Raw genomic sequence first — 22,877 nt, 5'->3', positions numbered from 1 at the left:
AGTAGCACAACCTCTTAAGAAGGAGGTCGGGGTGGATGGTTTAGCTGCCATTTGCATCCTGTCTCATACAAGCAGTCAGTGTTGGTTTCACTTTAACCATGTAAGCAATCCTTTACCATGACCACAATCCTTTTCTAACCTTAAAAAAATGTTTTAATTGCTTAAACATAACCGAACTTTAACCATAGAGGTGGCAGATGAGAAAACATCAGTATGAGTTTTTTCTAGAATAATCATACAGGTTGTTTTGTTCAAATGCTGCCAGTACATAGACGTATCACGAAGCCGACAAACCTATGCACTGCACACACTCACACAACATACCTAAACTGCACACACAGTTCACACACACTGTACCTACATCACACTCTACATAATCACGGTACATCCAAATGACCCACACAATCCCTGCATACATTCTGTACCCAAAAACCAAATGCACAATACAAACACACACTGACACACTGTAGCTCCATTGCACATACACACAACCCACACATGCTGCACTTGTAGCCAAGACCAACTCTGACTGACAGCTTAAGCAGATTCAGCCTATCTATTCCCATCAGGTGTGATGGCTGGTGAACTGAGGGGTTAAACCCAAAACTCCATTCTAAACAGAGAAACAGGCAAATGTTTAAACAGGTCATTGCCAACTAGCCAAGGAAAGCAGGACTTTGTGGCCACCTCAGCAAACAGCTCGATTAAAAGGATTTACCATTGATTTCTTGGTTAAAGTTACAGGGGAAATATTTGGACAAAAGGCCGCTATCAACATGAATTACCACTGACATGTTTGCACATTTGAAAAAGAAAGAAGGAAAGAAAGAATGCTAAACTTGGTGAAACCTAAGAAAAACAAGAAAGAAAGAATGGGAGAAAGACACAAAGAAACAAAGAAAGACATAGTGGAGATGAAAGTGGAGTGCAGATTTTATGAAGGGGCCGTGAACGTCCCTGATGTGCGTTTCTCTGTGGGAAGCATGTTGGAGGCTGGGTACACTCTAGTATGTGGTTTTCCCAAGGCCAAGCAGATCCAGCTCGACCCACCTCTCTTCCATAGACACATAGAGTTACACACCACTACTCAGAGGGAGGGAGAGCCAGGGTTTTCCTGTTCATGTGGAAAAAAGAATGGAAGAGGGGAGGGAAGAATGAGCAGAGGTAACCCTAGCCACCGAGGTGGCCCTCTGGTAAGGCCCAAATCCTACTATTCTCCTTCCTGAATATCTCAGCCTCTCTTACTTTCACAGACACATACGAGCGAACTGAACACGTAGGGCGAGGCGCCGTGCATAGACGGCACTGGCTGGGGTGGGGTCTGGACACTGCTAAAGCCTCTCCCTGTTTTTTGACCTCAGTTACATTACATGCCAGTGGGTGTCTGGTTAAAAAAATAAAGCAGTGCGTGGACCCAGTCCAGATTCGTATATAAAGCATATGTCTCCAAACATAGGAATCCAAATTCCAAAGGCAGGAATTTAGCAGAGCTCTTTAGTTCTACTTCAATGTGGTGTGGAGATCTTTCGATCCAAAATGTGATTATCTCCCTTACAAATTGTTAGAAAATAGCAAGAGTACAGGGCCTAATTTGCAGCATCGCAGGGTATTGGATTTAACTGTCACTGTCAGACACAGGGGTATTTGTCTTTGTCTATATCTGGTATGCACTTTCTTTCCCCTCTCTCCATCATTGTGTCCTGCTCTTTCCACTTCACTCCATATTCCCCTTTCTTTCTCTCTTTCTGTCTCTCTCTGGGGGACATTGTGCAGGCAGGCCTCCGTATTACTGCTCTGATCCCAAAGAGGGCCCCCGCTGAGGAGGGATATGGATTCCATAAAGCACTCAGCTCTATAAACGTCTCCCAATCCACATTCAGCACCTGGCTAAATATTATCCCAGCAATGCTTAGGTGGTCCTCAGAAAACACCACTGTATTGTCTGATGACAAATTCTCTGTTGTTGATTACATTGTGCTGCGCACTGTGCTTCTTCAAACAACACATCTGTAATTTACAATGATAATGGTGACTTATGATGATGATGATCTATGTTGATGACAAATAGAGAAACAGTATTGTTTTTGTCACTTGTCTCTTATTGCGCCGTAGAGCTAGTTCGTCCTAGTATTATGATAAGAAAAAATGTAAGATCAGACTGTTATTTCCTTCTAGCATAACCCGTTTGACTGCTTAGCTTACAAACTTGTTCATATTTTCAAACAGTATGTTTTCACTTTTAACTTTAAGAGGAAAAGATTTTAGAATGTGGATTAACCAATGTGTTTGGCAAATGTACTGCCAAAACTCCAAAATTCAAGAAAGAGCAGGACAGAGAGGTTAATGTTAAATTGTAATCGCGTCCAGGACCGACTTCAACCCAGTGGGGAAATACTAGACAGGATGTGACAGTCATGAACAGGGCTTTTTTAAGTAACTTGTAACCCCGCAAACTAATGTAGTTAATGATATGCTCCTTGGCCTTGGATGTAAAGCTTGGTTCCTACTGAAGGTAGTAAATTCGAGAAAATCCAAAACTTGACAAGGCTGACATGCCTAGTTATGGTTGCTAAACTATGATTGGACAATCACTGTTCGGTGGAAGGGTTTAGCAAACAGTCAATTGTGAGTTTGTAGAGCCAATTTTGGCACTAACAAACTGTAAACAAAACAACACATCAAGGGCGGAAAACTGAACCTCAAAACTATATTTTTTTAATGTTTCTAAACTAAGACTGAGAAGATGAGTAGTTTAACTTTTGGAGCCTGAACAATGGACGTTATTTGGACAAATCCAGGGCTCTGGTTTCATTTGAGCTAGGACACCGGTGCTGATTTGGTGCTCTCATTAACCACACAAAAAGACTGCATCCACAAATGACCCCAAAGAAAGTTCACAAGTGGGACAGGAGGGTATGGTACCTCATGGTTACCCTGAGTAACAGTTCAGCTTCCGGTTAGCATACCAAATCACTATGAGAGTGTTTGTGAACACCTGTGTCTATATGACCTCTCATCTGCTTATCACATTACATCTGGTACAAAGATGGATCACATTTGGATCAGACTGAATGTCAAAAACATCCTGTTCCTTATTTTGATGGGTTTCGATGATGTAACGAGTTAGCAGCAGCACATTAAGACTTAAATGAAAACACACCATTTAATGAGGATCCTTGGCTACTGTGCATGGGAACCAAAGAGCTGCAACAGAAGCATGTGACACTTTGAGCCTCAGCAACCCTCGCCTCCACATGGAATGACTTATATTCAGTCTCTGACTGCCAGAATGCTTTGCATTTTGAAGTACAACCACAGTCATGTTTTTATGATGAGTCTTAACTGCACTGTTAAATAATAACTTCAGGCTTACTGGAGAGGCAGTAGAGGCCAGGGGTTAGAAACGGACAAAGAGAAAAAGAAGAGGAATGAGACAGAAATGAGGGAGAGTTTTTTTGCCCATTTGCCTTGATTGTTAAAGAACCTATTAATTACTGTATGACATGAATTAATAACATTTCACTGGCTTGCAAATGAAAGCCCTGTTAGTAGATCGTGCTGCTGCCATGTTACCTTACAGTCAATCCAATCCAAATCTCACATGAAGTCAACAGATCTCTATCTAGATTGGATTTGAGAAATAAGATTGTCCCTTTAGTTCAATCACAAAACCAGGCTCAGATGTCAAACATGCTCATTTTTAATGGGCTTTGGCAGCTCAGCACTACAAGAGAAAGCTCTCGGGTTACCACAGCTGCACTCTGCACGGTTCACAATTTGGGAAACCGATTTGGAGGGATGGATCCAAGATAGAGAGGGACTCCAGTGGACTTGATGCGACCTGGACTACATCAGCCAGTGCACACTGACAGTGATGGAGAAGAAAAACAAAGGGCTGGAGGGAGTGAGAGGAATCAGAGAGGAAATGAATATCTTACAGTAATACATGGTGTGAAAGAAAGAAATGTCTCTCTCGCTGACCTCCTTGTGTTTTTCATTCCCCCCTCCCTCTCACCCCTTCCTCCTCCACCCCTCACTTGCGCTCCATGCCGATTGAAATATGCAAGCATAATAGTCTGGGAAATAGGATTGAGAGGTTTATGAAGGAAAGTGTGTTTGGGCTGGGCCTGCTATGCAGCGTTAAGTCCATGTTGAAGACCAGTGAAAGAGATTTATGCTGTGTGTCAAAAGCATGAAGGTAAAATTGGAATTATCATTTTGAAACCATAATACCATGAAGAGAAAATGATGCAAAGGAGGAGCTGAGCGAGTAGGAGATGAGGATGAGGACAGAGTGGGATATAAAAAATAGGAAATTTATCAGAGGTTTATGCCAAAAACTGCTCAGGAATGACTAAATGGATATATGGTTCGCTGTGGTTTCTATACATGTACAGAGGCCAGACCTCCAATTTAACTCTTTAATCCACGCCCTATCTACAATCTCTTCTCCCATATCTGATCCCCTCAGCTGGCCAAAAATCTTCCACAGCATGAGCTGTCCTCTCCAGTTTCACTTAAAAAGTGGCTTTTTTTTTTTGGTAATATGGGCAGTTGGATGAACATTGTTCTCCTCCTCTGCAGGACAGCTTTGCCCGTACTCATCCAGTCAAGGATAATAGAAGCCAATTATCTTGCGCCACTGACTTCATAATTACTTTGGAGGGTCTGTGTGACAAATCCTTTACCACCAAAGCTTGTAAAGAGAAACCAATCAGGACCTTCAATTAGATTAGATTGATAAACATGGCAACAAACACTGCACTAAAATCACTCTTTCACCTATGCAGAAGACTGCAGATCAAGAGTGATGCTTCACTGCAACACTATGAATGCCTTCATGGTATAATTCAGGTATAATGTTCATGGCGTTATCCTCCATTTAAAAAATGATCACGTCTGTCCCTTACCTATGACGGCAGGCTTTTCATGCCACCTTCGATTGTGGCCTTTCAGAATAGCTATACAGTAAACATTTTTGCCAACTACTTCTGAGCATACCCTGGTCTGAAGTTTAGCTGTGACAGAGCCGCCCTTTTCATTGCTAACGATACACAGATAACAAGTTGTAACAATTTCTTATTTTACATTCCTTAGTTTTGATGAAATCTAACTTTTATGCAAACCTCTGGGCATAAAGCCCTATATCATCATCTCAGTTTGTCAATGGAATAAAAAGTTACCAAGTAACAGTGATCAGGGGGCTATTGTAAGACACAGACAGATTGACCTGGCCTGACTTGGCCCCAGATGACGATTCACATTTCCTACACCCAGTTGACAGGTCAAACAAGTGCATCCCACTTCCTTTTCCTACAGTAACCTCATCTGTCAGCTGTGGCAGGCATCGACACGCCTGCATCCACAGTTCATTTTAGTTGAAATTACCATCGTGCCGCAGCGCAAGCCATTGGAAATAATGGGTTTCAGAGCGCAGTGGTGCCGTTGTCGCATTTTGTCTGAAAGGGCCTTTACTGACAAACACAGACACACTGTACACACACAGACATACCCATACACACAAAAAGAGGACGTAAATGGATTTGAACCCTTTCAGTAGATGGAAATAATTATGCATTTCCTTGGAGCGTGTGGTTGGTGTTACAGGCCTACTTCACCTTTAGGAGACCAGTAGCGAGGGCGGGTCTACCATCATTTTGGTTTTAACCCCATCACACACTTTACATAAGTGCCCAAAATGGGAAAATGGAAATATCAGATGCAGTTTTCCAAGCATGTTATATGCTCCTATTTTTAGGTACAAGTGTTCCTTTTTAAAAATGAGGTACACAACTCTATAAAGAGGTGCTAATGAATGACTCACATTTCATGGAACCCTCCACTACGCCTGTCATTCTTTCCTTGCCGATTCAAGTGTCCACACCTTGCACTACTGACCACAGTCATTCTGTTATTTTCATGGTAGCCATAAATATTGGTGGTCATGCTCACTTTCTCATTTTCTAACTTAAACCATATAATGGTTTGAAAAGATCCCTGTGTTACACTTTGACAACCCATTCATCTGTTCATTTATCACTCTTTCCAACAGCATTTCACTCCCTCCTTTTCTACTCTTTCTATGATTCCTGTTCATGGACTTAAAGGACCATACAAGTGGTTTGGGGTGTTTTAGCCCGTTAGCTACTAATCACATTAAAGCTCTTCCTTCTAGGCAGCCTCCGGTTTCCTACTCATTGATGTGCAATAAAATCTTCCTGCTGAGACTAAACGTGCTTGATATAATCCATATAATCCACAGTAATTTTGTTCTATAAATCCTGTTCATGGATTTAAAGATATCATACTGGTAGCAAATTAAACTTCAGATGTGTGTATTTAGCTCCACAGTACATGTACGTGACCATAATACAGTATGTTGAGTATGAAGGTGTTGAGAGGTACCTTGTGTGTCATAAGGAGCACAATGTTAGTGTTGTGGTGTGTGTAGAGGGGGTCAGGGGTCACTGAGGTGTGAAGGAAGAGAGGGGGAACTGGTTTAGGGAGCTGAAACTGTGATTGAGGGCACCTTGTTATAATTACACACTTATGTTCAAATCTGGATTTCTTCCCAACACATTCACCCCCTGGGTTATTATTTTATGTTCTTTTCCTCTCCTCGCCGTTGTGCGCCAATCTCAGTTATATCCTCCACTGACATGTTTTCCCAGAGTTGGTGTTATTGCTAATACGGTTAGTGCTGGAAAACCAAACAAAGCATGACACAGCACTCCATCACCTGGCCTGATGATGTCATGATATCATAAATATCCTGCTAAAACTGTGGCACCACCTTCCTCCCGGCATGTGTCAAAAATTGGTGAGCCATGGGCAGGTGTTTGTGTATGTGCAAATCAGGGACATTTTTTGGAGGTTGAGTAGTGACAGGGCATGTTTTTAAGACCCCCATTCATGTTGTAAAGTTGAACCAGACCATGCAGCACCAGAGTTGGGTGTCAATGGGGGGGTTGTGTGTCTTAACAGTTCGCTCTTTGAGCTTCCATAACCAGGTCCACCCCAGCGGATCAAGCAGTCATGGTAGAGGTGTCGCCCTCAGGATGGTTGGTGCCTCTGGCCTCAGGTGTTAGAGTAGATTTACTAAACTGTAGAAACTATAGCAACATCAATAAGATCATTTATGATTCTGCCTTTACCTTTATAGTTTTGTACCTGCTGTAAAAAGGATTTTAGAGCTGAGAACTTTTTTTGTGTTGGATGTGGATTGCGTCGCATTGTTTAAATTATAAAATTCATACCAATCAAATTTTTGTGACATACTGTGAGTTGTAACAAACGTTGTTCTGTTTAGTGCTACAAGAAGATACTGTTCACATTTTCATTAAACAGATGCCCTTGATATAATTGAACAAGAGTCTACAGTCACACCAGCGGCTCTGTGAGGCTGTACTTAGGCACAGCAGTGTTTTGAACTAAAAGCTAATGTCAGCATGCTAACATGCTTACAATGACAATGCTAACATGCTGATGTTTAGCAGATAATGTTTGCCATGTTCACCATCTTAGTTTAGCGTGTTAGCATGCTAACATTTGCTAATTAGCACTAAACTCAAAGTACAACTGATGCTGATGGGAATGCCATTAGTTTAGCAGGCATTTGGTCATAAACAAAAATATTGGACAAATTGATATATGGACATGATGATGGTGCTACATGAAAAGTTAATGGTTAACCAAAGTGATTACAATTTATCCTGAGGGGGACATGAAGGTTTATACAAAATTTCATGGCAATCTATCAAATAGTGTTTGAGATGGATATTTCAGTCTGGATCGAAATGGTGAACCAACCGACTGACTACAGCCACGGCGTTAGCTAAAACCTACGTAATTGGAAACGACTGTGCTGCTGATGGTACTTTTATAATCAACATTTTTGCATGAGTCATTTTTCATACTATTGTGTTTGTTGCCTTTACATTAATACTGATTGATTCTCAGATTTAAAGAGGAATAAATAATAAAAAGCCTTTATATGGGGCGCTTGGTAGCTCACCTGGTAAAGCATGTGCCCCATGTACCAAGGCTGAGTCCTTACTGCAGCAGCCCGGCTTCAAATCCAGCCCGCAGCCCTTTGCTACATGTCACCCCCCCCTCTTTCCTGCATTTCCTGTCTCTCTGCAGCTGTTCCTATCAAATAAAGGCAAACAAACAGGATAACATGTGTTTAATGCTCTGATTTGTGGTAAGAAGAAAATGTTTGGACTCACTGCTGTTTGGACAAAGACATGAACTGGTTACTCGTGCCAGATAAACATACTGCTCAAAAGAAAGTGTCATCACTTTCATCCTGGCTGGGGCATCTCCTCATTTTTCTCACATCATCATCTATTTGCACTCATTCACACCTGCCAAGAAGTAGATAAAACAGAGAAGGACAAAGGAGAGATAAAAGTGAAGAGAAAAAAATGTGAATGTTGGACGCTCCCTTGCATTTCGAGTCATGCTTTTGTCTTCCAAAGCACATCTCCGAGGACATCCAGGTCTCATTCACTCAGCTCCACTGGCTTTTATGTCCACTGAAAATGTCTCCATGGTGCGTGCTACATACCGAGTGCAAAAGAAACCAAATGTGGTATTCTGAAAACAGATTGTTTTCAGTGATTATGTTTCACTGTCCTTTGTTTCGTACATATACAATTTTGGTTTAACAGATTATGGTTAAATTTCTGAATCAAAGAAACGCTTTCATAGAATTAAAGAAGGGGAAATAGGAAATAATTATATGGTCTCACAACATATTAATAACAAAATCGGTTCATAGTTACTGTGAAACATAAACCACAGTGTGCTCAGATGACAGTGGCTGGAAGGACAAACAAACACAAAGAGAAGCACACTTGGTGACAATCAGCTACCCGCTGTTTACTAAAAACAAAACACTTCTGCCTCATATTGAGGCATGCCTCTGGTTCAGTCAGTCCAGAGAGAAAAGTCTTGATATTTGCGTGATATGGCTGTTTGTGGCTGCATGCATATGTGTGTGGTTGTAACATAGCCACAGAGATCAGAGTCTGTGTGGCCTCTTAATTTTTTCCTGCATGAAACCATGTGACTGTCCTTTAACTGGCTGGCTGATGTGGACGCTGACAGTCAGAGGGCCAGACACTGACCTGCAGCATGAGAGGCCCGGAAACCATCCGACAAAATGCTACACAGCTTTTGACAGCTTCCTCCCTCCTCTTCTCTCTATTTGTCCCTTTGAAGCAGAACCCAGTGGGTGTTTTGTCTGGGTCAGATTTACAGTAGATCTAAGCACCACTGAGCCCAACCTGGACAGCTAATTGGAAAAAGGTTTGTGCGTTATGAGGCCCGCAGAGAGCGCTTTCAGCACCTCCACATTGAATGAGTAACGAAATCACACAGGGAGGCACATAGGTGAAGCAGATGCACACATGTACACGTGTAGGGAGAAATCCTCTACATTATGTACGCACGCAGACACAAACATCAAATTTTCAAGGCCATAAAATTAAGAAGAACTTTTGGCACAGTGCTCACATTACTGAATGACATGAGCAAGGAAATGGGAAAGGCAAAGTTGAACATTCAGCTACACATGTTTGGCACAAACTTTCCCATTTGAGAATACACTCCCATTTTGCATCCCAAATATATGTATGCATGTGTTGTATTTGAAGGATAATAAATACATGCAGGTATACATGTCCTCTTGCACTCTCTCAGAGTACAACTCCTTTCCTGTATTTACAACATCATCTCTTGTGCTAATGGGCTGCTCAAACCCCCACATTGTTAGCATAAATCACACTGTTGTTACAGCTTGTTATAGCTGTATGTTTCCCAAAACTGTACATTTTGTAACGTCATACACCTGGAAGCATAGGACTTTCATGACAGGCAATGAAAATCTCTCCTGCTGTATGGGTGAGCACTACATCTTTCACAGGCAATTTTAAATCTATTGTGTTTAATCTCATTTGGCTGATTTTCATTATGGATCAGTGAAGAGGCATGCTCTGTGCATATTGGCCTGTTCAATGAATACGGCCCATTACATAAATCTCTCATCACCCCGAGGCCTTTGTATCTCTGCCAAGCAGGTGAACAAGAGGTCTTGAACTTGGCAACAATAAAAAGACTTTGAAGGCTTTACAGTTGGGCAGACACACCACCACAGACTCCAGCAATACTGGGATGGAGAAACACTACACTTGATAAAAATAATGCCCAGAGTGACAATGTGAACAACTGCCTGGCCTTGTCGTTAATGACAAAAGGTTAAAGAACAGAAATTATAGAATTATGCCTTCATTAGCTGATTTACAAAGACAAATGTTGTCTTTGATGTTTCCTAATGACTTTGCTCATCCCCAGACCTCTATCACTGTCAGCAGATTGACATTTGTGGTTTTGAGTGAACAACGATTAGACAGATTGCCATAAATTTCTGTACAGAAATACATGTTTCCCATAGGATGAATTGTAATAACTCTGGTGATCAAACTGACTAGTACCACAATCAGGTCAAAATTGAATTTGTCCAACACTTCTCTGATCAAAACTAATGACATTATCATCACCTAGCCATTGGCGCCGACTGGGATTAAACATAGGGGTGGGAGTGGGATCTAAAAATGTAGGTAATGTTTGACGACCTCGTGTTGTGAGGAGACTCTCTGCGTGCTCCAACCAAGTTCGGGCTGTTTTTGTTAGTTATTGCTATAATAGCCTGCAGACGCTGGGAAGGGTTCTTTTCAACATATTAATATCAACACCCGTGTTCTCTGGTGTGTCTGCTTTTGTTTTGATAGCCAAGCCTACCAAGGAAACAGCATGATAATTATTGCACAATCAGGTCGGTAACAAAGGCTCTGGCTGAAATCTACCAGCAGACATTGACCCAGCCAATTCTCGCCAGTAATGGAAACACAGTTATCGAGGAAGCATGGTGTTTTTCTTCTGCTGCTGCTGCTAATGTAGCCAATAGGACAGTCAGTGTAGGCTTAACTCTGACCTGGCCGCTGATAAACGTTTGTAAAGGAGAAATGTGTAAAGAGACAGAAAATCCTTATCTGCGCGAGTGTGTAGTGTGTAGCTGTGTAAGCAAAAGAAATTGATTAAAAAGTTGCCTAGTCAAGTTTGGAGTTTTTAAAATGCCAATGGAATTTATTAGGCTATGGCAATTTTACCACCGCATGGTTTTTTCTGCTTTACATCAGGACTGGGAGGGCATAAAACCCCAATGCCCCCCAGATGGCACCAGTGCTCCTAGCTGTACTTTTAGCAAGTGATATTAGCATTTAGCTCAAAGCACCACTATGCCTAAGTACAGCTTCATAAAGCCGCTAGCATGACAGCTAGTCTTGTTCCCACTTGCTAGGAGCAGCGAAATCTTTGTCAAAATGTAAATAACACAAGCACTAGCAAAGAAAATGCATATAGTGACAGGTTTGGTATATTTAGACTGGTTAAATGTTTCATTTCCATTACTTAACAGGTAACATGATTGTTGTTTGCAAAGTATATGACCACAGCTTCAAAGAAATGTCATATCTGTTGTTATGGTCATTAAGCTACTGTTCAAATGTGAGGAAAAACTGAAATAGAAATGAAATTTCCAGTGAAAATGGAGGAAACTAGCAAGGAATGCTGAACAAATAATCATAACATCAATAAGCAATAATAAGCATTTGTCACCAACATTTGCCTCAGTAATGAACAATAACAACTTGCCTGAAACCATTTCCTCACAGCCTTTTTTGCTATTTTGCAATTGAACGTGTTTAATAGACTGATATAGGTATAAGATATAAGATATTAGCTTAAATGGAACAGACATTCATAATTAGCATTTTATTTGGAAACAGTCGAACGGAAATATAGCTAATTATCTCCCACAGTGGGATTTTTTTATAAAGCTCAGTCCACATGTCAGATTCCAGTCAGTCTCATTTTCCAGTGTGACAGCTTGAGGTGTTTTATATGGAAAGTCATACTCACAGACCTGAAAATGTCTAGCCTGCATTATAGGACATCCAGGCCCCTTACAATCACAATGACTGGAGTGAAAGGTGCTTGCAGTGGGCAGATAATAAATGACTTGCTGAAGACATAAAGCCTTTGAGCAGGTGTCTAGATTTATGCTGTGATATTAGCTTGGATATCATGCTTTAAAAGTTAGATAGATGGCTTGCTTGGGAGACATGCATCATCATAAGTACTTAGATCTAATCAATGTATGGTGTGTGTTTTGTCACTCCAAGATTTTGATGTGACACACACACACACAGTCGGTTCATGCTTGGCAGTGGTGAGCAGTGATATCCCGTCCAGTGCAGCTGGTGTGCAGCCTCTAGGCAGCCCTGTGCTCTGGGAGGGAAGCCTGGTTTGATTTTAGTCCAGGGCAAACCAGGACTTTCACATTCCTGCTTTTCAATTGGAATTAACGTATTTGTTTCTGCCTGGGAGATTGATATAAATATATGCTTACATATGTGCATTTGGAGGAAAAGGCCCTGGAATAATGAAGTCTAAGGCGAGGTGCTGTTTGCCCTCAGGACTGGCCAGTGTAATATTACATGACACTTTTTTTTTTCTCTCCCACTCATTCTCCACTCCATCTTCAAGTGAGGCCATTCCAAGCTGGAAAGTTCTGTTACATAAACTCCAGCTCGAATGGCTGCGAGGTCAGGAAAAAAGGGAAAGAAAGGAGGGAGAAAAACAAGACAAAAGTTGAGCTGTATTGTGGGAAAATGAGGCACAAAGATAAAGAGGCTCTGGAACGGGTAAAACCTGCATCATCAGGAACGTCTAAAAACTCCTCTTCATCAGATCCTGGAGAAAAGAGGAAGAACAAAAGAGCAGGAGGAAATTGGAAGCAGAGTGAGGGCAGCTTAGCAGCCCCCATCCAAAAAGCCTGGAAGAAAGGGAAGGAGGAAAAAGTAAAAACAAGGCATTAAATGGCTCGGCGGAGTCCAGGGCTGTGGCTGAAACCCTCGTGGAACCAGCCAGGTCACTGATACAGAAAAGAGACCCAGCCTTGGACTAATTTCAACCTGACATGTCTTCCTGCTGAAAAGATGTTTTCTTTATTAGCACGAATCCCTTGTGACACTGGTGATCCAGGATTTTATTGTACGGGTTAGCTGGATCTGATCCATGCTCTTATTTTTGAGCTTGAAGAGGTGTTTTTTTTTACTAGTTTTGTTTCTCATTTCACCCTTCCTGCCAACACTCCTGATGACCCAAACATAACTGGGAGGCCTAAAAACTTCTCACTTTCTACTGGATATGCGGTCCATGCTAAATGGTTGAGCAAAGCATGAGTTATTAGATTTATAGGAAGTGCTCAACAGTTTGTCTGGAAGTGGGTGATGATTCATATTGCAAATGGCTTGCAGATGCTGCAGCAGATTTCAGTGGGTACATACTGTGACTGAATAACAAATCAACTCATAATTACCTCTCAAAACCACATCCACATTTATTTACTGAGGTGTTTATGCACATAAATCCCAAACGAACATCCCCTCAAACCGCTAAAATCACACTTTCACCAAGAACAGTGCGTGTTTTAATAGAGCCTGTGAATTATGTAACAACAACTCTCTTGTTCATGTGAGCATCTTTTCAGGTGCGCACCATGACACGCTCTTTAAATCAACCACTTCTTCCCACCGCTTCACCGCCCGGGAACATTATTCAGTCTGTCTGGGATTTTTACCATGAACACACTTGTCTGCTGACTCACTGCATTGTCTTCTCAAAGAGTGCTGTCCATCCTGCTGTCATCTCCGCTCTTTCCGCTGACCAGGCGCAAAACACTCACCCGAATTCCCGGCTGACTGCATCTTCAGTCAGCCCTTACCTCACCTGAGAGGCAGCACTTCTCCCATCAGACGCGGGACATTCCCAAAAGGTTGACTATCAGACATCCTTTTCTTTGATTTAGAGACTGCTGGCTTTCCTTGAGCACATCAGCAAAACATTAACAAGAGGGGGGAAGTGAAACAATGAAAAGGAAAGAGAAGCAGTGGATGGAAATGGATGGAGTGGAGAAAGAAGAAAGGGATGCGGTATCCAATAAGCGCAGGTCAATACCAGGCTGTGCGCTGGGCTTTACTGTCACAGCGTGCCTTTCACCATTTGTTTCCCGTAAAGGCCACATGGAAACGTTTAGCTGACTTAAAGCAGATCGGCGCACGTTGTCTCGGGCCCATAACATTCGCTACTTGTTTTCCAGATCTGTATTAAAAAAGTTTTCTGAAAAATATAGGCAGCTGAAATAAATAATACTAATGATAACAGCATAAACAAATATAAACAACGCGTGCGCCTTTGGGAGACACCAAACAAACTGTGTCTGACAGGAGAGTGATGGGAAATGTCCGTCTCCCAGAGCGCATGTGTGTTTTAAACAACTATGAGAGAGAGAGAGAGAGAGAGAGAGAGAGAGAGAAAGGAGCCCGGCAAAAAAAAAAAAAAAAAAACAATTGATAAAAATAGCATCTTCCAAACAATTCCTCATGGCTCGGAGAGAGGCTTAAGTGCCTCAACAACAACTTGTTCTTTTCTCCTTGTGTTTTCATTCTGCAACATCTGCAGTCTTGCAAAAGGAATAGAAATCACAGATGCGCGGGTTATGAGGAGTGAAGTCATAACGGAGCATTAGTTAGTTTGTAGTCTTCATACTTTCTTGCTTAATGGGTAAAACTGTGAAAACAATCAACACAAAACCCTCACTAGACATACAGAACTTTAAGTGGCGGGAGACAGAAAATGGCCTATTTGCGTGTTTGGACAAGGTCCTTCTAGTGTGCATTAACACCTATTTGTGAGTACAGTGGTTGTAATAAATTCGTCCTCACTTTGGCCGCTATGTATGCATATATTGTGTGTGTGTGTGTGTGTGTGTGTTTGTCAAGTTAAATTCCTGCGAGCATATGGCAGAGTAATACAGGTTTTCACAAATACACAAACCCAGCTGTTTATCCATCCCCCAGGTAAACGGCTCTGATTCTGCCAAGTCATTTACATTGAGCTTCTGCACAAAAACGATTTCCTGCCCGCTTTCCATCCAACAGCCACATCACACACCTACAGGGTGTCACATACAGATATGTGCACGTTTTGTGTTGAGAGCTCGCCTAATGGAGCGCCGGGCTTACTGCACGCTGACGGCCGTCGCGGTGCTTCCACTTTCCACTCTTTATCCCTTTAAATGAGCACTACCCCAGATACAAGCGGGCAAAGCCTTAAGACATCTTCCCCGGGATTATAAATTACAAAGACTGCATGTTGTCATCGTTTGTCTAATCTCCAGCCAAATCAGAGCTAGAGTCCACATATTGGCAGCGGCCACTCTGCTCAACTACTGCGAATAGTCTGCTCTTCCCATATTCCTAATCTGAAAATTGACCTTTTATTTATGTTTTCTGGCAGCTCTAACCCTCACTCCCACAAATAAGGGAATGTATTTCTTCCACATTGCCCATCTTTGGCCAAAAAATGCTAAATGTACATAACTTAAGCCTTACACTGGGAACGATGCTGCCTGCAGCTAAGTAACGAAATGCAGGCTACACAGCAACCTCTGGTGGCTTTTTGGAGAATTTTACTTCAAGTGCCCGAAAATGAAAACTGTAAAAGCAGAAATGGGTTCATGTAATAGCAGCTATAAAATAGGATGTAGAGTCTGAATGTTTCCAGCAGCTAATAGCTGACAGATTTCTCCAAAAGGAAATCCCTATCTTACAATCTCATCCTCTAAGTGCTTTCAGCAGACTCATGAGTTTGGTACTAATGTTATTGTTCTTTTACACAACAAAACAAAAAAAAAAAAAGACAAAGAATAAAAAAAACATGGCTAATGTTCTAGTGGTATCCAGACCAGATTTTTGATTCTAAAGCAACACCCGGGATGATTTGTGTGTGTGTGTGTGTGTGAATGGCTGCCTGTGTTTTCAATTATTCACGAGGTGTGCAGTGGGTCTAAATGAGAGGTTCTGTTTGTTACTTCTGGGTGATGTAAAGCCATTCACAGGTGTGACAACCAGAACAAAGTGCTGGTGAGTTTTTGTAAGGCAGCCTGTCCTTTTCTACACACACACACACACACACACACACACACACACACACACACACACACACACACACAACCACAAGCACACAGATTACTTCCATGTACCCTGAACAAACATAAGCAAGGCATTAGCTCTGTTATTGTTTGCCTTTGCACAGCGGCTGCGGTACTCCAAAGGAATAACGCTCCAACAGTACGCTGAAGCAGAACTGACAAGGTGGTACAGGGGACACAGTGTGTGTGTGTGTGTGTGTGTGACTAATTAAAACTGATCCAGGTCAGCCAATAGGCATGTTATAAAGTGTCAAGTCTCTCCATGCACCACAAACATATGACAAAGGCATCATATTAAATATGTCACTTTTATTTGACATATCCATCTACATAAATTAACATGCCATATAATTGGCAATATAGTGTGATTTCTTAAAAAAAGAAGAAAACAAATGAGACAAACATAAAAACAGTTTATACATGGCCAAATGAAAAAACATCATTCTTTCAAGAAACCAGACAGATATCTGAAGAAGAAAAAAAGAGACTTTCCGTGAGGGATGGTGGCAGATGAATGGTCAGAGGCATAATTCTCTCCTCAACAGCAACAACTGTCATTTAAGCACAGACCTACAACTTTTCCGTCAAACTGGACCACAGATCAGTGCCATGGAATCTTTTTTTTACCCATAAGATATTCAAGGTAGCAAAGCCATGTTATGATCTTGTGATGGATCTTTTCGTTTCCATCACTCGTCTCCTGCTGGGAGATTTTCTTCGATCCTCTTGATAAACTTCATGCGGATTTCTGTCACGTTGTCCCCTCGCAGAGTGTCCTGAACAAATCTCACATCCACAGCCATCTGGACCTAAATCAGATACATAATCACTTACATTTCTATGCAACAGTTTTTCTCTTGGTGAAATTGTGGCACAAGTTTGCACAGAAAAACTATAGATGATTCTATTTTATGACAACCATCAATTTACCTAAAGTGTTATTCAAATATTATTGTCTTTTTTGTATTATTAGTATAAAGTATTTAAATTTTAGCAATATGTATCTTCTACATATTCAAAATACTGACCCTTACACTTCAGACAATGATGCTCTTCGATATCCTCCTTAAAATGGAAGTGTAACACTTAACTCTTCATTCAGACTGTGTAAATACCTGGAGTGTTGGCCTTACCATTTCCAGGGCTCCTCTGAGGACCCCACACAGCAGGTTGGAGTAGATCAGCGTGCTGTGGTTATCCGGCAGCTCCACAAAGTCTACCAGCGGGTTGTTCTCGAGGATGAGGGAGAATTCATCTCCTGCTGGGCTCCAGTTGGTCACACTGGGGGTGACTCCCAGGTACATCTTAAATGCAACCTAACAACCACAACACAGTTGGGAGTGAAAAAAAAGAAAACAGTGCAGGATTACTCAACTAAAAACATTAATGTTTGATTGCTCATTAACTTAGCTGAAGCAGATTCAATTTTTTACATGGGAGACACTTGTGGCAGTAGGTTCGTTTTACTCTGCTACTGGTTACAGTGGCTCCAACAAAAATATAGTCGTACAAATCATCAAATTAACTGCAGTGCCACACAAAAAGGTATTTAACTCTGTCAGTTCATATTTAGCATTATCAGTAACCATTTACTGCAGGAACTAAATGATCATCTTCCTCTCAGTTATCCTGGGCTCAGGAGACGCAGGTGGAACAGGCCTAATGTAAAGGGGCGATTTGGTAAATTTGCTTACAGCATGCAATATGTTCTGTCTTTTCCAAATTTTAACAGAGAAATACAATTACTTTACTTGTCTTGGCGGATTGAGAATTTCGCAAAACTTTAGCAGAGCCTGCAGCTCATCACCAAACCAGTTGACTTGTATAAAAGTAATCCACTAACCAGCGCAGCGACCATCACTGAGCAGTTCCTCCAGCTGCTTCATGGTAAAAACTATTATCAAATTGCTTTACGTAAGGCTTTAACTGTGACGCACCTGCAGAAAGTCTGCACTACAGGAAAAATGCCAGTACTATCTGCACACACCTTCTGATACCTGCTGTCCTTTCTCCTGCAGCACTTTGTCCCTGTGATGTGTCACAGGAGGGTCGGCATACTTTCTTACGCATGCGCGAATCAAAGTCCATTCAAGCTAGTGACATTGCAGTCAAACCAATGAAATCATCACTGGCGCAGGGCGGATTTTTATTTTTAATATGTAAAACATTTGGACTCTGGAGTGCAGCCTTACCTTAACAAATAAATATTTTAGAAACACAGAAGAAAGAATATTAGCTAATAACACCACAACGTAAGTGGTGTGATTAAGTCTTGCCTTCCACAGAAACCATTCATGAGCTAGAAAATCTGTTTCTGAACAAACAACAGACCTCTTCCATATATCTTCAACTGACGAATGACTGAGGTGGTTTCAGAGTTTAGCTAGAGGTCACGTGATATCCTCAGGCAAGGCTATCTTTGCACCTTCCAAACCGCTGTCCCATAGTAGTCCTCCTCTTACAGACATGACCCTTCTCTCCATGACCAAGAGCCAGTTCCCTGAGCTAGTGTGGGGTTACATCTATGGAAGCAAGCAGCAGGAACACCTTGAAAACAGCTGGAGTGCTGAACACACAGTCAGGCCTGAGCAGCCTTCATCGTCTGCCTGCGTCTTTCTGTCTATCAGTCACAAGGGGAGTCTGACTTTTGCAAAATGAGACAAGGATATGTTAAAAATCCACAGGCCAGGGACAGAGAGGAAGATTGAAGTGCAACATATCACAACAGTAATATGATCAGCCAAGTGATTCAGTAAATAACAAGAGTACTGGCTCCTTTCAGCAGAGACGCATTCATATGTACTATAGTTGTTTTAGAGCTTAATTAAGAGTACCTAGACAGTGAAGCTGAGAAGGGGTACCACTGAATGTGCATCACCTTTCCAAGAGATTACATTTCATTCCACATGTAAGTGACTCCTTTCCCTACCTTTCCCAACATCCTTCTCTTCTGTCCCTCATCATTTTTTTTTAGCATATTTCATCTAATCTTCTCTCTCTAATCTTTCTTTTTCTGGCTTCTCCTTCTCCCTCCCTCCATCTTGGGAGAAGTCCACAGTCATGCTCTAACTGGCCTGGAACCTTCCATTTACCTTAGCAATGACATCGGCTGTTTCTCGGAAATCCTGACACCTGCCGATGCTGGAGCGTGCAAGGAAGTCCTCGATCAGACGCACTCCGATGTTATAACCCCTGTGAAAGAGAGAAAGACAGAGAGAGGAGCAACAGAAAGAGAGACAAAGTCATTCTTCCTCTTCATAGTAGAGAGAAAGTACTGAGGAAAAAGCCTTGGGCCCCTGATGGCAAAAGCTCTGTCCCCCTTAGTCTTAGACTCAGGAACACACAGAAGCCCCCTGCCCGAAGATCTCAAACTACGTGAGGTTTCATAAGGGATTAAAAGGTCTAAAATATAATCTGGAGCCAGGCTATGAAGAGCCTTAAAAGTAATCAATAAGATCTTAAAATCAATCCTAAAACAAACAGGAAGCCAATGTAAAGAGGCTAAAACAGGTGGGATGTAATTGTACCTCTTGGTCCTGGTTAACAGCCTAGCAGCTGAGTTCTGTACAGTCTGCGGTCGTTTCAAAGTTTTTTGATGAGTGAACAGGCTGTTACAATAATCGAGGCGTGAGGAGATAAAAGCATGTACAACAGTTTCTGCATCACTAAGATTTAAAATAGAAGTCAATTTTAATTATAGTAAAGCGATAGAAGTCAGTTCTAAATGCAACACATTTTTGAGTCATACACTTGGCAAATGATGATAATCATAATTAGAATTTGAAGCCAACTGATGCATCACAATCCTAACATGGTCTGCCTCTGACCAGTTGGCTGGAAACTAGCAGAGTGGGCAGTGCAGACTCACTGCCTTCTAAGGCCAGGTAAGACAAGCCCCATCATGATTTAGCTTGTGGAGAGCTTAGGGTTGCCGCACAACCAGAAAAGCAAAGTACATCCAGTCCAAAGTCCTGTCAGCGTGACAGGATGTTTTGAATTTTTGAGTTATAAACCCATCGATTTTTCTTAATCTTATTTTGCAGAAGAACTGTATCCAGCATTGCCTTCCAGAGATTTTTTTCTCTCATAAAAACACATATCAGTGTTCTCTCTAAGGTCCCATAAGTCCTAAAAAATTACAAGAGCAGAGGGGAACCTCTGACACACAAGTGTGAGAACTAAAACCTGAAAAAGTAATTGACTTTGTGTCTAGGTATATTATGAATAAAGGGCAGCAGAATGTTTCAGAGCAGTGTGAAGGTGTGAATTAAAGGGAGACATCCAAGATGCCAGAAAAATCACGTCTCTTCCCTTGTTTAAACAAGCAAAAGATAAACTTTAACATGCAGAAGCAAAGCAACTCCTTTACTTTATGTACAATAGATTAAGTACTACTTCGGTATCGGTATGGTATGGTACTGGTATTTTGCTGGATATATGAAGGTGGTATGTGATGTATATTGTGATGTTGTAGCTATACTGTTACATAATGTACCGATAACAAATTCCACCAGGCTAGCACCTTAGTTATTAAAGTCAACTGCACTGCCACACACAAATAAGTGCTACACAACTAGCCTATAGCTAATTTTACATTAAATTAATAAATTAATTAAACCTGTTTGTTTGTTTTTTTTTTGCAAATTATGATGTTTGAAATCATAAAGCTCATATGAAAACAGAGATTTTGTGATAAACAAAACATCCATGCAAATCATAAAGCAAAAGAAATGAGGTGATAAAAAAGTAAAATGTTTTGTGTGCATAAATCACTGATTTTGTTTGTTTCACACCAGCAAGTCTTAGCGCACTTGTTTGGCATCTACACTACTTGTAAACTACAGTTCGGTGTGAACATAGCTAATGACAGTCGATGGGGATACTTACATCTTGTCTAGTTGTTTATTGACTTCCTCATCATTTTCGTAGTCTTTACAAAGCTGGGTGACCAGGGCCCCATAAGTCAGAGTGAACAGCTCAGAGTTCTACAACAGAGAAAACAACAGAAATATTATTTAACATTAAATGAATCACGCTGGAATAAGGGCATCAAAAATTTTAACTGTTAGAGTGTAGCACACTATTGTGTGATGATGAAAATTTAATTTGTATAAAAAAGCAGGCTTCCTCCTTATTAGATGTGGAAAGCTACCTGGGCTAGTCCTTAAAATACCATAACCAAAAACGTACATGTACATCTATAGTTAAGTGACCAGAGGGTAGCAAGTTTTTATACAAACAGAAAATTATCAAATCAGGTAGAAATATGATATATATTTCATATCAAAACACCAAGCCACCCGAAAGGATATGCTGAACAAAGCGGAAAGCATCCAGGTAAAATTATATAAAACACATATAGTGGCCAGTAGCACCTGGTGGTTTAGCGTTAAAATGACAGCGAGGTCCAGACTTTTTAAAACAGTGTAGCCAATTACACTGCCTGTCTTAACTTTAAAAAACACCCTGAATTTTGGCATAGGCCAGGTAAAAAAAAGACCTTAACTCGCCATATAGCTTAAAAAATCCTTTAATGTGGAGAGAGGCGTGCAAACAGATACAGGGCTACTTTCTGACAACAGAAAGTCTGGACAGTTCCTGGTGCTGAAATTAAGTCTAATAGCAGTAATTGAAAAAAATTAAGTTTTTAATAAATAATTTAAAAAAACACTTTATATACACTGTATATTTAATTAACGTAATGTAGAATTGTTTTTAGTATTGACCCCGAAGGCTTGTTCCTTCACTGCAGCTGTAAAACTGTAATGCCACCCATTTAACAGTGCAAATAAAAACTGATCCGTAGCTGAACGTGATTTTAGACCCCTGGTATGGGGATGATACTGACCCTTTATGACCCCTTTTTAACTTCTTAGTGAAAGTGTTTAAACAGTTTTCGGCAAACTTTGACTTACAGAGTAGCTCAACTCAGTAGTTATGTTGAATTTTTTTTTTTTGGGGGGGTCACTTGCTCAGGTGACAATGCATTTTTCTGCAATATTTGTTAGAATAGCATATTATGGATTTCATTTAGCGTTAGAAAGTTATCTTAAAAGTGAACGGGCCAAGAGGGAGCCATGTACAGGTAACTTACAGAGGCTAACTATTTAGCTTGTGTGCTATAACAAACTACACTTCCTGTCAAAGCCAGTAATATTAAACAATGAATGAAATACTTATTCAACTGGTTCAAATGCTTTTCATGTACCTAGCCACACCTGTCAAACAAGGATACATGACTGACAAGTAGCTTAGCTTGCAGAGATAACGTTATAATGTAGCCAGTTGTTAAGTTAGCTATTTGGCTACGGTTAGCATTTTGCTAGCTAGGCTATTGGTTTGGCTGATGTTAATCCTGCGGGAGTCGCCTACCATTTTCTTGCTGTCTGTTGTTCGGTTGGATTGCCTGGACATTGTGGACAGTGTTACAGGCTTACACAGGTGGCGACTCGATATTAATCCTTTATTTATTTGATTCTGGGTAAGCAGTTATTTCCGTAATCGCCGATTTAGTCACACACTTCACCCAACGTCAAGTCAACTAGATTAATACATACACTTACGGTTATATTTCAGACTAAAATAATTATTGAGAAAATTTCCTGAGTAATACAAAGCACAGAAATGAAAGTAAACAATGTATTTGAGAGAAAAACATTCAGTAGATAAAAACAAGATGCTGTTGTTATCACGTCCTTGCATATAAAGTTCCCTTTTTAACAGGAGAAACACATTATATACTTTATTTTGAAGACTAAGC

At 41.0% G+C, this 22,877-nt stretch overlaps 1 protein-coding gene across 1 annotated transcript; it reads right to left on the bottom strand.

Annotated features, from left to right (window-relative positions):
- Positions 1–16,411: 16,411 nt before the first annotated feature.
- Positions 16,412–22,666, bottom strand: trappc3 (trafficking protein particle complex subunit 3). The gene is made up of 5 exons (XM_044171131.1): positions 22,490–22,666; positions 21,005–21,102; positions 19,210–19,309; positions 17,251–17,433; positions 16,412–16,926 (listed from the first exon to the last, which is right to left on the bottom strand). Exons 1-5 carry the CDS (start codon positions 22,529–22,531, stop codon positions 16,807–16,809), a joined length of 543 nt encoding a protein of 180 aa, XP_044027066.1. The 5' UTR covers positions 22,532–22,666; the 3' UTR covers positions 16,412–16,806.
- Between the last annotated feature and the right edge of the window lie 211 nt (positions 22,667–22,877).

Source organism: Siniperca chuatsi, linkage group LG17 (assembly GCF_020085105.1).
Source record: "Siniperca chuatsi isolate FFG_IHB_CAS linkage group LG17, ASM2008510v1, whole genome shotgun sequence".
In the NCBI taxonomy this organism is placed as follows: Eukaryota; Metazoa; Chordata; class Actinopteri; order Centrarchiformes; family Sinipercidae; genus Siniperca; species Siniperca chuatsi.
The sequence above is the reverse complement of the archived record's forward strand: the minus strand, read 5'-3'. Positions and strand labels throughout refer to the sequence as shown.

Bases quoted from the DNA above. Each gene is read 5' to 3' on its own strand.
- trappc3 (XM_044171131.1), bottom strand. From the start codon at position 22,531: ATGTCCAGGCAATCCAACCGAACAACAGACAGCAAGAAAATG. The intron at 21,103-22,489 runs GTAGGCGACTCC...TCTCTGTTGTAG, and splicing joins CAACAGACAGCAAGAAAATG to AACTCTGAGCTGTTCACTCT. The intron at 17,434-19,209 runs GTAAATGGAAGG...TGTGGTTGTTAG, and splicing joins CAGCCGATGTCATTGCTAAG to GTTGCATTTAAGATGTACCT.